The sequence below is a fragment of the Ciconia boyciana genome, chromosome 3 (genome assembly GCF_034638445.1).
Source record: "Ciconia boyciana chromosome 3, ASM3463844v1, whole genome shotgun sequence".
Classification (NCBI taxonomy): domain Eukaryota; kingdom Metazoa; phylum Chordata; class Aves; order Ciconiiformes; family Ciconiidae; genus Ciconia; species Ciconia boyciana.
The window spans coordinates 126,732,790-126,750,412 of record NC_132936.1 but is presented as its reverse complement, the minus strand read 5'-3'; the positions used below and the strand labels follow the sequence as shown (position 1 = coordinate 126,750,412).

General features: G+C 37.1%; 1 protein-coding gene across 2 annotated transcripts in view; it reads left to right on the top strand.

Annotated features, from left to right (window-relative positions):
• The window catches only part of EML6 (EMAP like 6), a 117,076-nt gene that overhangs the window by 73,112 nt on the left and 26,341 nt on the right, over positions 1-17,623 (top strand). For both annotated transcript variants that reach the window (XM_072857558.1, XM_072857557.1), the window contains exons 17-27: positions 956-1,056; positions 2,944-3,146; positions 4,538-4,649; positions 5,380-5,507; positions 7,166-7,307; positions 8,519-8,671; positions 8,943-9,074; positions 10,839-10,927; positions 11,568-11,744; positions 11,855-12,056; positions 12,285-12,411. In XM_072857558.1, coding sequence (XP_072713659.1) covers positions 956-1,056; positions 2,944-3,146; positions 4,538-4,649; positions 5,380-5,507; positions 7,166-7,307; positions 8,519-8,671; positions 8,943-9,074; positions 10,839-10,927; positions 11,568-11,744; positions 11,855-12,056; positions 12,285-12,411 — 1,566 coding nt within the window. The remainder of the gene's footprint in view (positions 1-955; positions 1,057-2,943; positions 3,147-4,537; positions 4,650-5,379; positions 5,508-7,165; positions 7,308-8,518; positions 8,672-8,942; positions 9,075-10,838; positions 10,928-11,567; positions 11,745-11,854; positions 12,057-12,284; positions 12,412-17,623) is intronic.

The window sequence follows — 17,623 nt, the reverse complement described above, 5'->3', positions numbered from 1 at the left end:
TTGCAAGAAGATGTACTTCAAATGTCAAAGGTGTGAAGGACCCATTTTTGTCTAGACTGACTCACCAGAGAAAACTCTGAAACCAAGAGGGTTATCAGAACCATGTGATTTTTCAGATCTACCAAACCTGTCAGACGAAAGTGACATTATCATAGTACAAAACCTGAAAATTCATATTGAAAAGCGGGTGATTTTTGCTTTTGGTGTTTTATAGAACACAGACATAGAAAGAATTACTACTTTGCATCTGGGAATATTTTTTGCAATGGTGAAACTTGAACTTTAAAATTCCCATAAATACATACTCCAACAAGAATAACTTTAATTACCCGACAACTAAATTTGAAGGTGTATATGCTGCTGAATGAACTGTTCCCTAAATTATAATTTTATAATTTGTTATTTTATTTTTCCTGTTGAAGCACAGTAGGTTAAAGATTGCCTCGTTTTTCTTGACAGAGGATTTTAAATATTTATCGAGTTCTTATCCATTTAAATATTTATGTTGCCCTTTATACCTTTTCTTAATTGCATTGACCTTTGTTGCCTGCTCCTTCATTATGACTTAACTGAACTGAAATTCAGTGGGAGATGATTTTTATTCACCACATTTCTGCAGTCTAATTCCTATACGGTGTGTGCTCAAATACATTCTGCCAACTCTGTGGGTCAGACTTCCAAGGCTAAACTCTTGCAGATTAGAAATACGGCGCTCTACTTCTTGTTAGGTAGGGTTATGATGGTAGAGTTAACGTAGACATAGACTCTGTGACTGATCGGCCAGTCCTCATAGTGTTATAGATCCATACTGTTGTATTTGCACCAAGAGTATGACAGTCATGGTGATTAGATTCTCATTGTTGAAGACTACATTTTGCATGAAATGCCATTTAGCTGGAAATGTTAAGTCATCCCTTACTGTGTTTTTGTTTTTTAATTTTTATTTTTATTGCAGGGGCCATAAAGATAAAATATTTGTAGTGAAGTGTAATCCACATCATGTAGACAAACTAGTCACAGTTGGGATGAAGCACATCAAATTTTGGCAGCAAACAGGTACTGTATTGAATATTTTATATTGAATTTATTTGAGAATGTATATATTTTTAATACAGGAACATCATGTTCTCAGTTTAAGAATTTGTTTCATTTGTAAAGCAATTTTCTAGTTACCAAAATACTCAAGGGGTGAAAACCTACCACTGAATCAGCAAATGTCACAATATTCCTTTCTCTTTGGAAGTAATTTCCAGCTAATTGTTTTTTAACTCAAGTCATACTGTTAAGGATTTCTCCTGAACAAGCATCCTTGGGTCTCAGAAAACATGCAGTCCTGTAATTCACTTAGGCAGATCATGACCCTTGTTGTGAAAATGCCAGCTGGTAGCTAAGAATCTTAGGTGCCTCTGGCAGACTGCTAAAAATGGTAGTGTTTGCACTTCAGGTACTGATGTAACACTTCAGCAATCCTTCAGTTTCAAGATAGAGCTGTTTTTCAGTCATCAGAGATGACTTCCAGAGATGAAGCACGTTTCAACGTGCCAGGCTGGAGAGATAGGTTTGAGGATGGACCTTAAAATATATGCCTGGGCAAAACAAAAAAGAAATAAAGAATCAGGTATTTTGCAGAAGTTCAGTTATAGTAATTCATGTTATCTATTAGGCTAAAAATCATGATGTGGTATCGCAAGAATCAAGGTAATATATTTTTTGTATGACACAGGAAGTTCATTTCCTTTTCTAAATAATGAAAAATGAAAAGGTGTTTTCTGTTATTTAAAAACAGGATAAGATTCTGCAAACTAACAAGGAAAATATTCAGAATGGGAAGTAGCTATGAGTCTAGACTGTTCAGTCAAACTGAGAAAGACAGCAAAGTTGGTTTCTGATTGAGGGTATTTTTTACACGGGACTGGATTTTTTGTTCTTCACATCTTTTAATCATATACACATTGTACGAGTACTCAGTAAAAAGATCTCTGAGAGCATCTTCTGTGTGTAAATTTCAGCAAAGGTAGGCAGCACAAGGGCAGCTAAAAATAGAGCTCAAGACAACTCAAAATTAGATAGTTTTACAAAGTTCCTATACTTATCCCATACTTTACAGCGTTCAAGTGGCTCAGGTGCTCTCAGTTTAAAAATTACATTTTTTTATGTTTAGGTTATTTTTGTAGTAATTAAATAGACTTGCATTGCTCTTTGCCAAATTCTATTACAGGAATTTGCATTAAGCAGTACCTTACTCCAAGAATAGTCTCTTTGCAATAAAAATGGTGTATTTTGAATTAAGATTTGCTCAGTGGAATTGGGACTATCGGTCTGGTGTTAACTGTGAAATACATGGTGACTTGAAGCAAGGACACCACTGCCTATATTATTTTGTAATTGCATGTATATTTTTGTCTATAAGCACTCAATTCATGGGCGCATATGGCTACTTTGTGCTTTCTGAACCAAAGTAAGGCTGTGGCAACGTGGTTCTCTGACAATCAGAAGATGAGCAAATCCTGCCATTCATTCTGCAAAACTGCTGTCAAATTGTCAGGTTGCCAGTGGACAACTAAAACAAACTGCTTGTATCTCATGTGTAGTTCTGGTCACCTCTAAAGAGAAAAAGCTTTGCAGGAGCTTGGCAGGCTGTTCTGTGCAAAAAATATTCTGCCAGCCATTGTATTAATTCTTTTTACACAATTCCTCACCAAAATTTGTCTTTTGCTTGGAAATAACAGTCTGAAAAATAGAGCCTGTACTGCTTCAAAACTGTCATTGCTAGATTGACTTTCTTTTATTATGTTTTTCCCTTGTGCACTATGTTTTCAGTATTTCTATTATCTACGATGTCTGAGGCAATCACAAGAGATCATGCGGTCAAGACATTTGTCCTTTACAGCACTACGGCTACAAACCGAAATATAAAAAGACTTACTTTTGTTTATATTGCAGGTGGAGGCTTTACCTCAAAACGAGGAACATTTGGAACTACTGGAAAATTGGAAACTATGATGAGTGTTTCATATGGGCGAATAGAAGATCTAGTTTTCTCTGGCGCTGCTACTGGAGACATTTATATCTGGAAGGATACTCTGTTGCTTAAGACAGTGAAAGCCCATGATGGACCTGTATTTGCCATGCATGCATTGGATAAGGTATTTATCAGCTTATGTGATCCATTCATCTTTATTATTTTTGTTGCAGTACTGGATTTTAGAAGTGTGTAATAACATATCTCCCAACGAAGTTACTCAGGTTTTGTACATGCGTTTGTAAGGAATACATTGTTCTACATTGCACTAATATTGCAGATGCTTTAATAAACAAAACCATAACAGAAAACAAGTTGCACTGGATGAATCTGAATGTGCCTAAAATCACAAACCCAATATTAATGAGTTCTGGTATTTGATAGATGTGTTTGTAAGCACCACGTTATATGTGCTCCTTACCTGACTGATAGCTTTCTGACCTCTAAATATGCAGAATTTATTTCTCACTGTGCTCATGCATGTCATTTTCATCTTTGTAAACCACAGGAGAGTAACAGGTAACATTCATTGCCTCTTCAACCTGATCCCAAAAATATGTTTTCATTATCAATTTCCAAAATATGAAACATGAATTTTTTAGTATTATCATCACTGTATCTTAAGCAAGCGAGCCTTCAAATATCCAAAGGTTTTGTTTTTCTGAGTTGATTATTCCAGATACCAAAAGCGTTTTCCTTCAGTTGCATCAATAAATCTTTAAAAGAAGCTATGGCAAAATACATTATTGACATCACATAAATGAGGTTGGGGCAAAGTTTTGCCACTTGAACTCCACTGGCAATTTGAAGATGTTGATAATGGAATATCCTTTTTGAGATGATAGTTTCAACTTTAAAAGTATAGCATGAGAAGAAGAATATTAGCTATTAACATTTTTATATATCAAGGTCAGTTAACATCCCTCTGGCTCAATCCTTTCTGGCCCTAATTGATTGCTCCTAGCTTTGCCATCAATTTTTCTATTTGATCTTGGCACTCTAGCTGCTGAACATCCTCTTCACTTACAGTTTTGTTGGTTAGTTACTTATGCTGTGTTTTGCACTCACTTGGCACAGATGAAGAGAATCTACCCAGGGAATTAATCAAAGAATTGGTCCCTATGCATTATGAGAACTCAGTTTGAAGCATCTGTTAAGTTCATTGAATCTGGAATAACTTGAGAAGCTATTATTACCAACTACTGCCCCTTCGAAGGATGTAGCACATATTTTTCCATAGCTTGTTTCCACATGCAGAAAAATGTTATGGTCCAGCATTACTATTTACAATAGTATGCACTCTGCATGGTTATAAGTCTTTATAACCCTAGAAAAGCAACTCTCTAAATCTTTTCCCCTTATATTTTTTTCTTCCTAGGTATAGGCTCCAGGATTTTTAATTCAACACATGAATAAAATGCAGGGGAGAATTTATACTGCCTTTGGACATGTCTCTTTAAATATTAATATATGAGTGCTGATGTTTGTATATGTTTTCATACTGTAATCATACAGGGTTTTGTAACTGGTGGAAAAGATGGAATTGTGGCACTTTGGGATGATATGTTTGAAAGATGTCTGAAGACGTACGCTATTAAAAGAGCAGCACTATCTGCTAGTTCTAAAGGTATTCTTTTTCAGTGTGTTTTAATAAGGACTGTATGCATGAAGGCTGGTAAAATGGCAGTAATAGGTGTAAAATCTTACCAGAACACAAAGGGAACAGTAATACACTACTTAGTACTCTGTACTGGAATTTTCTGTTTTGATTGATATAAATTGTATTTCACACAATCTTTACCATTTATAGTATGTTCTGCTATTTCCTCTTCTATTCCATGACATTTGGCTTTGTTTTCACTGAAGAAATTATTTTAAAAAGAAATGTCACAAGCCTGTGATCTGGCTGTTCCAAAATCTGTTCTGTTTCGCAGCTAGCTTCCTCAACTGGCCAAATTTCATGTAGTGAGACCAAGGTCCCTAGGAGTCGGAAAGACCTGTTAAATGGTACTTCCCCAGGCATCACTGTGGAAGTCTGTGAAGTGATATTCACAGATAATCACCGAATTAATGTCCGTGTGGCTGGAGCATCTGAACCCCTTATACACTGTCACTGTTAAAGCAGTAAAATATCAGTCTTTATATTGCCACAATACAGACTAGCACAAGCTCCCCTCCTTTGAACTATTAATTAAATCCGTGGATTATGTAGTAGGTGGATCAGGCAACTGTATCTCATGTTTCATGATTTTTAAACAGATTTTAATTATAGATGATATAAGCTGTATAAACTATAGGTGATATAAGGCTCTTGATTTCACAGTAAAAACCTAAAATTACTATTTTGTATTCTTCAGGTTTACTTTTAGAAGACAATCCCTCTATTCGAGCCATCAGTCTAGGACATGGGCATATACTAGTGGGAACTAAAAATGGAGAGATACTTGAAATTGATAAAAGTGGTCCTATGACTCTGCTTGTTCAGGTACTGTATGGCTCTTCCATATCAAAATATTCCCTGTAGAAATACAAGACATTACAAGATTTTTCCCAGTCATTTTCATTCTGTTTTCATTAATCCTGTTGGCCGCCCTTCCTTTTCTTGCTCAGGCAGAACTTGATGCTTTCTTATGTAAATGACTTTGAGATTCACTGTGGATTACAGAATTCTGAAGGTAAAACGAACAGTCCATTAAGTTCAAAGGCTGATGAGACTTTTTATGAGTTTTTTTAGACATTTTAGTTTAGGACCCAACATAAAAATGAAAAATTAAGAGTAGAGCTAACACAATTTATTTTATTTTGACAGTGTGGTTCCATTTATTGCTTTTACTGGAATAATGCAGTGTACTCTGAAGGATCCTATACTTTAATTTGTGAAAAATTGTTTTAGAGTTATGACAGCTTTCTACAGTGACGCAGGGTTGTCATTGCATGTGTTGCAAAGCATAGAGACACCTCTTTTTCCAAGACAAAGTACTTTGTGAAATTTGGTTTAAAAATGTTGATGTATATGTCCACTGATGTATTTGATGTTGCTTTGGTTTAGGGTCTTGAATAACCCTAATGTCTATGTGTAGAAAAGTGTATATATCATTTACTGACTTATAATTTGTTTTTATTTTTTGTTTTCTATAATTGACTAAATTAACATTGTTTTTTTACAGGAATATTGTTTCTTTGTTTTTTTGGGTTTTTTTGTTTTTTGTTTTTTTTTTTTACAGTTAGTTCTAATCTCATAAAGGAATCTTTCAAATTTGTATTGCCTGCGTGACAGCCTTACTAACCTAAATGCGTGAAGTTGTATTTTAGAAATTATTCAACTCATTCACCAATTTGGAATTGCAATCTCATCCTAATATAGTTCCCTTCACATGAATAGTAAGGTTGCAAGATAGTAAAATTAACTTAAAATTACCCAATTGCTGTGAGTTTTCTGATAAAGAGAAGTGTTATAATTGCCATCCAGCTTAAATTACATGCTTGCATGCATCAAATTGAGCCAAAATAGAAGATACATAAGGTGTGATCAAAATGTCATGACATTTCCTTCCCTTTTTCTTTTAATGGTATTTTTCCATCTCAACAAAAATGCCAGTTACCAAACTGAAATCCAGACTAAGAATAGTAAGAAATTATTTAACCTTGAAATCCAGTGCCAGCAACCTGTATGCAAGTTGAAGGAAATCTAGAAGAAGCAGGAAAAATGATTAAAAAGTTTGAAAACTGAGTTCTGAGGAAAGATGAAAAGAACTAAGTATGTGTATGGTGGGCAAACAAATTCTCCAGGATCTAAAAAAATACATAAACCTTGAAGACAGATGAGCCCACATTAGGATTTCAGGATAAAGTCCTTTTTGGGGCATAACTATTCCCTGTCCTTTCAAGTCTGGAAGAGAGAGCATTGGAAGAACAGGAATTACAGCTAGTAGCAGTGGAGGAGACCATGGAAGAGTGTAGTTTAGATGTTTGTCAGGGGAAACAGACCAGACATTCAGGTCTCTCTGAATGTGGAAAATTTTTGAGAGGAGATGGTGAAAGCCTTATTGCCTGAGACTTGTAAAAGGAGGCAGGGCAAGTGCTGGAACATATTACATAAGCCCAAATGCATTATTTTCTCTTGTATTAAATTATTTCCTTTAGGGACATATGGAAGGAGAAGTCTGGGGCTTGGCAGCTCATCCTCTCTTGCCTGTCTGTGCAACAGTGAGTGATGATAAAACACTACGAATCTGGGAACTTTCATCCCAGCACCGCATGCTGGCAGTGAGGAAACTCAAAAAAGGTAATTCTCATTTGACCATACACTGTGATAGTAATGCTACTACTCTATTTCTGTAACAGTTCCATCTTTGCTTTCAGTGCATATCACAGGAATTAATTAGGTAGGAAGAGGACACCGTCATTAAGAAATGGGAAGCATAGGAAGTAAATTGTCTTTGGCATGTGCCAAGTCAATGAAAAGGGTAGAAAGAAAAAGGATTATAATCTATTGTAATGAATAATAATAAAATGAACCTCCATCTATTTTCCTCTGATTCCAAGGGGAATGAGTTGACCTCAGAATAATTTTCCTTCTTAAGAATACTTCAGGGCAGCATATTTGTTGCTGACATTAAAAAGTTTCCTTATAAATACAAATGTAAAATTTTCTGCATGTTAAGCACAATCAGCCTTCAGTGGCAATATGAATTTTACATGTTATACCAACTTCTCTGAAAATGAAGAGTTTTCCTGCCCTCTCCTCCATATAAAAGTAGATGAGCTATGTTGAAATGCTGCCTTCTCAAAATTACTCTTATTTCATCTACTCATTCATGTCCTTCAGGAAATTTTATGGTATAAATTCAACATGCTTCATTTTCAGTGACAGATCCAGAGCACAGGAACTCTAACTGGCTGAGGGGAAACAGAGTCAAATGTTTTGGAGAGGTGAACTCAGGGATGGATGAGGATAGCTGTATGAGAGAGTATGGTCAGAAATAATGTTGAGGCAAAAAGTAAGTGGAGGAAGTGTAGTACATCTCTGTTTTTAAATGAGCTCCGCCTGAAAGGAACCATTATTCAGTCATAACAAAGAAGCTTTCAAGTGTAGTATCCCTGAAAAACATGTAGTTACGCTGCCCGTAATGAGTCTTTCAAATTTTCATCTGGATTTCCTTTCTGCATGGTTTTGCATTTGGTTTGGCCTGTTTTTTTTTCCTCCTGTCATTGGTGTGTTTAGAATGTAGTTGGAAGGTGGTGTTTGCACCTAAACCCGTTTCAAGGCTGATCAAATCACCATTGTCAACTCTAGAACAGCCTATACAGAGGGTACATTCCCATTCAGTAAAACATTAATCATAGCCCTCCTATCACATATTTGTTTTAATAAATAACAAGTCTGTTTTAAAAGTACATACTTGATGTAACAACCTTTCAGTTGCAGTTTACTGATGGCTTTCTCAATCCCAAGTTTGTAAACCTTAAGATACTCCTTTCCATTTTCTTTTGTAGGTGGACGATGCTGTGCCTTTTCTCCTGATGGGAAAGCCTTGGCTGTAGGGTTGAATGATGGGAGTTTTCTGGTGGTAAATGCTGACACTGTTGAAGATATGGTCTCTTTTCACCACAGAAAGGAAATGATCTCAGATATAAAATTTTCACGAGGTATAATCAGGTGATAAAGTGAAAGGGCAGTGTTTATCTTGGAGTTTGTTTTTCTCCTCTAGACATAAGATTGAATGTTCAGAAGGTAGACTGGCTTTATATGTGCTCCATGCATTTAAATACTTTAGAATTCTGTAGGTTGTATGCGGCCTAGTATAATGGGGCCCACCCCTCACCTAGTGCCTTTGGATGCACTACAGTAATAAAAATGCTTAACAATAATAATTATAAGATGTACACCTTTAATAACCTCAGTGTCTCTTCTTTACAGAATCAGGAAAGTACCTGGCTGTGGCTTCCCATGATAATTTTGTAGATATTTACAATGTACTTACCAGCAAAAGAGTTGGCATTTGTAAAGGTGCATCTAGCTATATCACACACATTGACTGGGACTCAAGAGGTAAAATATTTGACCAGAGAAACAGATTTAAAATGCCTGTAAAACAGAATATCGGAAAACTGTTCTCGTACCAGTTACTAAGATAAACTGTAACTACTAAAGCAAATGACTTTTCAACATCAAGCACCATATGGGTTCAGCGCAATTACATTTGTTGGTGGAATTCATCCTCACTTGTAGCGTTTGTACCAGAGTACATGGTACTGCACTGCTGACAACATATGACTAAAATGTCACTTATTGAACATAACTTTGCTTTTCTTTGCCCTGTTCTTTTTATAGTTTTGTAGTGTGTGGCACGTTTTTCTTTTCCGCCTTTTCTGTCCAATTTCCTTTCTTCTTTGCTGAGCATTACATGGCAATCACGGCAATGAAGTCAGAGAGCGTTATTGTCACAACTAATTAAGTCTAGCAGGATTGATAATGAGCTCGTGCAAATAAGCCTTCCCAGACCTAATATGATTCTGTGTGGAACCACCTGTGTGTCTGAGCCCTGCTTCCCCTGTTGTGCTAGTCCCAGAATGTGGCGCAAGCTCACTGACAACAACAGGAGCTAACCTCCTTTCAGAACCTGTTCAGGTCTGGGTGCCATTCTTGAGCTAATAAGCTATGCTGCGACTGAGCTGGCACTGCTGACAACCCTGATAATCTGCGTACTGACAGGTCTACCCATAATAGTAGCAATTTCTCTGATAATACCTGTACCTTTGTAGTAGCCAGTTCTTGGATGTGTTACATGTGCAGATATAAAGTATAAGAAAACTGAAGATTCTTTGTGCCCTTAATGGTAGTTATTGGAAACTCTAACTGAGCTTCTAGATGTAAAGGATTAACGTGCTAAATTGTATAACCTGTCTTATACAGGTCAGCAAGGAAGGGCACGATACTACTATAGTCCCATATGGCACTTCATGTTGTCAGTGATTCCAACAGACTGAATGTAGCTCGTGTAACAAAGGGCAAGATGCCTAGTCAAAATATAGCACCGTTGGAACTGCACTAGTTCATGTCAGTTGATAACGTAATCCAGTGTTTCTCAGTCAGAGTGCTTTCCCTGGCAGTTATGCAGTTTAGATATTGTAGAACTGCTTTTATGACAATAAATCCCCACAGGATTTCTTACACTAGCATAGTTGTTATAATTTGAAAAAAATCAGGAAATGCCTTTAATTTTCTTATATCAGAAATACTGTAAAACTTAATTTGAAAGCATTTTTTGCTTCTTCGTGCACAAATACTTGCCAAGATACTATGAATTGCGTACAGGATTATCTTCATAATATTGCAGTATTTGCATGGGTGCGGTAAACTTCATATTCAAGGACAGTTTGGTGTGTAGCTGGACTATATGCCAGTTAGGCAGTGCAAAATAGACAGGAGCTTACAATGTTTTTAACTTTTGGCAAAGCTGTCTTGCAAAATTGTTATGAAAATTAATAGCATAGGCTTTTTTTTTTCTTTCCATTATCATGATGATGAAAACACAAGCAAAATATTTCTTATCAGAAGAAGGTGATTTGCTGCAAGACAGTAGTTTTTTTAAGGATGTTGGATGGTATTTAAAATATTACTTCTGCAGTGAATCAGGAGTACAGGATTCTTATGAGAGTGATTCTAAGCATCTCTCTTACTTTTGCTATGAATAACTCTCTGGAGGATAATTTCTTAGCTTACCCCCAGAAATCTCTTCACTCAATCAAAAGAAAGTTCATAATATTCATAATAATGAATAAGATTCATAATAAATTCTTATTTCGTATCCAGGAAAGTTATTGCAAGTCAATTCTGGTGCCAAAGAACAACTATTTTTTGAAGCACCAAGGGGGAAAAGGCATATTATAAGAATTGCTGAGGTACGAATTATGCTTACTGGATTTTTTACTGTGAAAGTTATTTTTCTGGACTGTTGAAAATTAGCATATTTTGTCTTCAAATGGTATATTTTTTCCTTTTAAAATACTATATTTACAGTGGTTAGAATTAGAATTATTTAATCATTCTGTATAGTGTCTTTCCTAGCATTTGTAAATGGTAGAACTTGCAAGTTTCTGTTTGTATCTCTACATTTATTTTTGTTTGTTTAATAGCAGTCATTTCCCATAATCCCCTTTCCTGAACAATCACCTGTTTTCTGTGTAATCAGTGTGCATACAGGTTATAAACCATCTTTAAACAGCGTGACCTGGCTTTTAAGGATGTTGAGTATTTGTGACACATAATTTTTCTACAAAATTGCTAATGTTTAAGCACCTCAGAAAATCTTTAAGGAGATTTGTCTCCAAATCGTGCTCTACCTTGAAAGCGGGAATGCTTAAAATTTTACGTCTTTTGATGAAGATACACAGTTTGTATTAACTAGCTGGAAACAGCGAACAGTTTCTAAAAACACTAAAAAAATTAAGTTAATATCAAATGTAGAAAAATATATGCACGAAACCAGTGTGTATTTGGTATGTATTAAGATGACTTCTTTTGGGGAAATTTTGATTGCAGATAGAGAAGATTGAGTGGGACACCTGGACATGTGTTCTTGGTCCTACTTGTGAAGGAATTTGGCCCATGCACAGTGATGTCACCGTTGTAAATGCAGCTAGTCTTACAAAAGACGGAACGCTCTTAGCTACAGGAGATGATTTTGGTTTTGTGAAGCTTTTTTCATATCCAGTGAAGGTAGTAAGTGTATTTATTTCTGTGATTAGAAACCACGCAAGAAAAGGAATTAAGGAAGACGCTGTTTGCAGTATGTCAGACTGCTAATACGTGAATTCTTTGTGCTACAGGGCCAACATGCAAAATTCAAGAAGTATGTAGGTCACAGCGCACAGGTAACCAATGTGCGGTGGTTACACAATGATTCTGTGCTGCTGACTGTAGGTGGTGCTGATACAGCTTTGATGATCTGGACCAGAGAATTTTTGGGCATTCAGGAGAGTAAGCTGGTTGATAGTGAAGAATCGGACACAGATGCAGAAGAAGATGGAGGTAAAAAGGATTGTGTAAAATACATCTTTAATTTGTCTTTGTTCTGCAGAGACTCATGCAGGCGTTTAGCTTGAGGTGGGCAAGAAACTTTCATGTGCTAAAGTTCAGTGTAGGGAGAACTTGGTAGGATTTGTTTCTTTCCTTCTATTGGTGCAGATCTTCTTATTTTCTGCTCTTCCACTATGAAATGAGGGTAGTTTGGTTTATTTTATGTTTTATTTTTCTAAGGTTATGATAGTGATGTCGCAAGAGAAAAAGCCATTGACTATACCACTAAGATCTATGCAGTAAGCATCCGAGAAATGGAAGGGACAAAACCACATCAACAGCTGAAGGAAGTTTCAGTAGAAGAGAGGTATGTCACACAAAGGCATTCATTTCCAAATGTACATTGCATTCTTTTGAATCTCTTTTCATTCAGCCGAAATTAGTCCTTCGAAATAAGACAGGAATTTTAAAATTCAGAAGATAACATTTAAAATGATGTTCATATGGTACAACGTGTTAATGTGATGGAGAAAAATATGTATATGTCAGTAAAACACCTGCGAGTGTTGTGTTCTCTTCTGCTGTTCACATAAGCAGTTATATTCTTTCCTAATTGGTATAGATAGCGGTACATATGTCTGCAGCAGGGTGTTTGTCATAGGGTGAACTTGTAAATACTTTGTACTTAAGGCTTTTGGTGATGTTTTTCATTGAAAGTTTTTCAGTTGCTTATAATTGTGTCAGGTTGTTACCGTTAAAGCTGAAATTTCCTATGGCACACGTTGGCCGTAGGCTGAATTATTCTGAAAAAAATAAATTGGAAGGAGAACAGTAGCAGAGAGGACAGTAAAGAAAAGAGGTAAGAGCTAAGCGCAGAGGGTGAGGTCCAGTGAAACACAGACCTAGGGGAGTGGGTGAGTAAAAACTCTAACTGGGACAGGACTGCTGGGACAGAACAGGATATCTATAACCAGTAAAGTACATTCCCCTTTGTAATCTGGAACTGGATATAGGCGCATTATATCTGTACAAAGTATGCTCCGCATTGATCAAATACCTGTGGCACTTATTGGTAACATTGGTGTCATACTCCCCTTTTGGGACGGAGCTTTAGGAAGGATAAGAGCCTGTGAATGCTGACAGTTACTACATGAGTTCAGATGAATAAAAACCTGTACAGTAAATTTACACCTGTGAATCCAGTTGATGCCTCAACTGTGAATCCATGCCGTTTCTTTTGATAGAATTGCTTTTTATAAGTGGTCTTTCTTTTATCATGAGTTTTCTTGCTTTTGCCCAATGCTGGGCACTGACAAAAAGGACTGCTGTGGGTTAACCCACAGAAAGAATTTAAGCTTAGTTGTTTCCCCTCAGTTTACCCAGAACACATGACTGGTAACAATACCAGTAGTGTGCTGGCATATTGTTCTCCCCACAGGGATCCTGCCCTAGTTAGAGAACAGGATACATAGTCCTCAGGGAATACGACGGGTGCAGAAGTAAGCGCTGGTGCACTGTAAGATCCCTGCTGCAAGCATTGCAAAAGATGAGAGTGCTGTGTGTAGAAGGAGGCTGGGATGGCAAGAAGAGAGCACTCTGGAGCCTGTGGAGAGCTGCCTGCTTGCTGTTCCTGCTTCTGTCGCAGAGCTTCTGGGTGATGGTTGGCAAATAGAATATTCTTACGGGCAGCCTCTAACTCTGTGTACTTCATTTCCTGCTGTCAGCTGAGAGAAGTACGGCTGAATTTGCAGAAAAACTGCATACTCACAGCTGCAAGTGGAGATCATTTAAGCAGTTCTTTGACCAAACATGTAACACATAATTACACTGAACGGATTAAGGTCTAAGGTTCTTTTGCTTGACTACTGAAAATTAGTGGCACCTTTTAAGATTTTTGGCTTTTAAAATCTCCTTGGTGTCCTGATTTGCAAGATACGGAATGGAGTTAGTAATACTTCCTAACCTCATGCAGACCTTTGAAAAATAAATCAGTTTATGCTTTTAAAGCTTTCAAAGAATGCAATGCTGAACATCATGGACAGAAAATAATAACTTTTCACTCGGTATTTGAATAGGAGAACAAATGTTGGGTGTGAAAAATGAGAAGAAAAATGTTGCACCCCTTTAATTTTTTTTCATTACAACGTTTTAACAAAAACATGCAGCAGGAGGATTAGTGATTTTTTTCAGTAAAATGTTGGACCATAACCATTTCTTTTCCCCTTCTTTTAAGGATATCTCTTTACATTTTCTCATTTACTCATATAAAGTCTTTGTTCCTTCATTTTTCTATAAAAAGGCATAGTGTATTATCTAGTAAACAGGAATGTTTTGAGATTGAGTTAAAAAAGGAAAAAAATTTAGTTTATTTTGGGCAAATACTGCTAAATTCTTATTACATGTGAAATAACAAGTGCCAATGGTACAACAGCCAGATGTTTTACACCAGAAACCCTTGTACCTTCCAGCTGCTTTATTCTGCTTTGATGATGCAAAAGCAACTGTAGAGTGAGTTTAATTGACCGATTAAGCTGGGCTTACAATTGTGTTGTAGTCGTGAATTATCAACAATATGAGCATAAGCATCAGTCTCTTCTGCAGCTTTTCAGCACCATTTTCAGTCCAGGAGAGAAAATCAGCAGTCTCTTTAGGTCCTAGGAAGCTTTCTTTCTCTGAAACCTGGCCATGGTTACATGCAAGCAAGTACGCTGCTTCTCTGCCAGTCTGCCACGTACACTTCAGGCTTCCTGAGTTTTGAGTCTGTCCGTGTTCTCAGTCCTACGTAGCATAAGCTGATTCAGCTAAACCTGCCCTGTTGCTGTGGAGGAAGGCACCCCCTGAAATGAACAGGCAGTTTGCCTTTTTCAGCCTTTTTAACAAAACATATAGGACCTGCAAAGCAGCACGTAACAAGACAAATGAAGCAGGCTTCCGGTTTGTCACACTAACACTGATAATCCATAATGCAGGGAAAATGTGCTTTGTGCTACCCAACACTACAAAGCAACACTGAAGCTGGAAGCTCCTCTAGTATGCCCGAGTGCTTCCACACTACCCACCCTGTTTATAGCTGGTGGGCCTGATTAACTGGGTAGACACCTCCTCTGCAGCGAGGTTGCCTCCGGTTTCCATAATAGTCTCTTCATAATGACTATACATGAAAATAGCATACAGTAGCCTATCTGAAGGAATAACCTATCCCATAACAAGTTCTAGACTGAAAAGAGCAAAAAGGAAGGTTTTAACTGTCTCCATATCTTTTTTTCTTCTTACTCTCTCTATGTAATCAACAGTTTTGTACTTCATTTTAAAATAGCTTAAATATAAACCCTTGTAACTATCCTTTCCATCTTTTCTGCTAAAGCTATTCTTCACATTTTTTATATGTCCTCTTTCAATTACAGCTACTTCAATATAATCACATCTTTGGTATTTGGAATTTGCTGTTCTGATAAATTTGTCAACGGATCCCATATTTTTCATATATAGCTTGTTAGGCAAAGATATATTAACTTCCCTTTCTTCATGGGATTAATATAAATTACCAGAATTTATAGTGAAACAATTAAAAGCAGAAATTTTATGGTGAAACGTAGGCAAAACTGCAGTTTCTGAGGGTCTTGTATTGGCGTAGGGCCTTAAGCTGTGAAAGGTACTGGGTTTTGGATTGCAGTAAGATGAGATTAATGTGTTGGCTACTGCAATTGTCAAAGACTTCAGTTTTTGGCCACAGTTGTACCAGTATGCACACAATTTATGCAGAATCTTGACACTCCCAATTACGAGTGCTTCAAGGTGAAGCTGACTTCTCTCAAAGAGGTATGAATTATGAAGCAAGCTTCATAGCTGTGCCAGATGTCATCTTTTCTGAGAATACAAAAGCATGTAACAGCTAATGAAGGATTTGTCTGACCATATTCTAAAAGCTTCCTGAAAGCACTGGGCTGACTTTTCTTTGCACCTACAAGGGTCCAAAGTGACAGCTGATAAAGCCAAACAAAATTAAAAGCTTATGAGTACTCCACTGTCAGTTGAGTCAGGAAAGTCAGTGTTCAGGAAAACCTAAGTTCTAAATCAGCGGGTCTTCAGGACATGGAGTCTTGAAATCTTTGTGCGCAGGGTTGAGTGAGATGGCAACAAGTACTATTGAAGCCAGTTCACAAAGCTTCACATTTTCTGCAAAAGGCACAGCTGAAGTAGCCTCTCCCAGTCCCTTCAGATACGAAGAAGGGAACCAAGAGGATGTATTCCATTCTCTTTCAGGCAGGTACGTGGGAAAACCTGGTAGTCTTTTGAGGGGGAAGATTGTCTGGAGAAAATATTCCACATCCCAAATCTTTCCTCTTTGTAATTGTGCATATGTCTGTATGAAGACCCCGAGGATTGTGCATCTGATGGGATGTGCATACTGTGAATACTCTGAGATTGATTACATACTGTGTAAAGTTTGAAAATTATGTTACGAGCTGGAAAGCCATTTAAGTTAGAAACAGTGAGTTAATCGCAAGACCTGAAAAACCGCTGGTCCATTTCACTGCAAAATGCAATGAGGATCTAAGAAGAAGAGATGTCCCCCTTGCTGTATTTTCATTGGGTGTCTTGAGAAAGGAGAAATTGTGACTTATTCATAGGTATAGGGGGTAGAAACCCGGAATTAAACAAAGTAAGTTTAAATTAAGAAAAGAAAAAAAGAGAGAAAAACAAGCTTCCAGCTCAAGCAAGAGACAGGAATAGCTGGGGCTGTTGCTCTGAGCTGCTTCTTGGGGGCAAGGACTTTAAGCTCACTATGTTTCTTTCTTTAAATAGTAATATTCAGAAGGTGAATTGTTGCTTAAAAAGTTATTTACCTGCTTATATAGTACAAATACACTTCAAAGGCACTGTGTGACACCTAGGAGACAGTTTTGGTTCAAGGAGAAGGCCGTTTTATTTTCCTCTTTATTACAGCTACATTTCTATCTTTTTAACCTTGGTGTTTGCTAGAATAACCTTGCAGGACTCTGTGCTTCTGCAATATTAAGAGTGGTGAATCTGAAAAACTCAAAGTACATTATCTCTCTAGAAATAACAAATCATTGTACAGTTCAGGAGGAGTTTGATCTCAGGAACTGTGATGTGTCTCCTGAGAAAATTGCAAGTATATGGTCAAGAGCTGATACAGTCAGTGCCAGGTTATGAGGGGAAAGCTTTGCAACAAACACCACCCTTCTGGAAAGGAATCAACAATTCACAAATTACTCCCCCAGGTGAATACAAAGACTTACTCTGCTGTCTTTTTGTCAAAAGAGAGGAGACAGCAATTCTTGTCCCTTCTCTCCCCCATCATGGGAAAGAGAGTAGGAGGACAGATTTGAGGTAATACTTGATACAAGGTAACTGGGACTTTGTGCAGCTGCTGTGCATTCTCTATTACTACCTCGCATGTGCTTTGTGCTTAGCACGATCCAGCAAGATGAAAAGGAAATCTATATTACACCGGCCTTCTCCAGATCTCCAGAGTATTGGACCCCTAAGCAAACTGGGCAGAGAAGTTTCATGATTATAAAGGGCAAAAAACCTTACATATGACAAACTTGGGG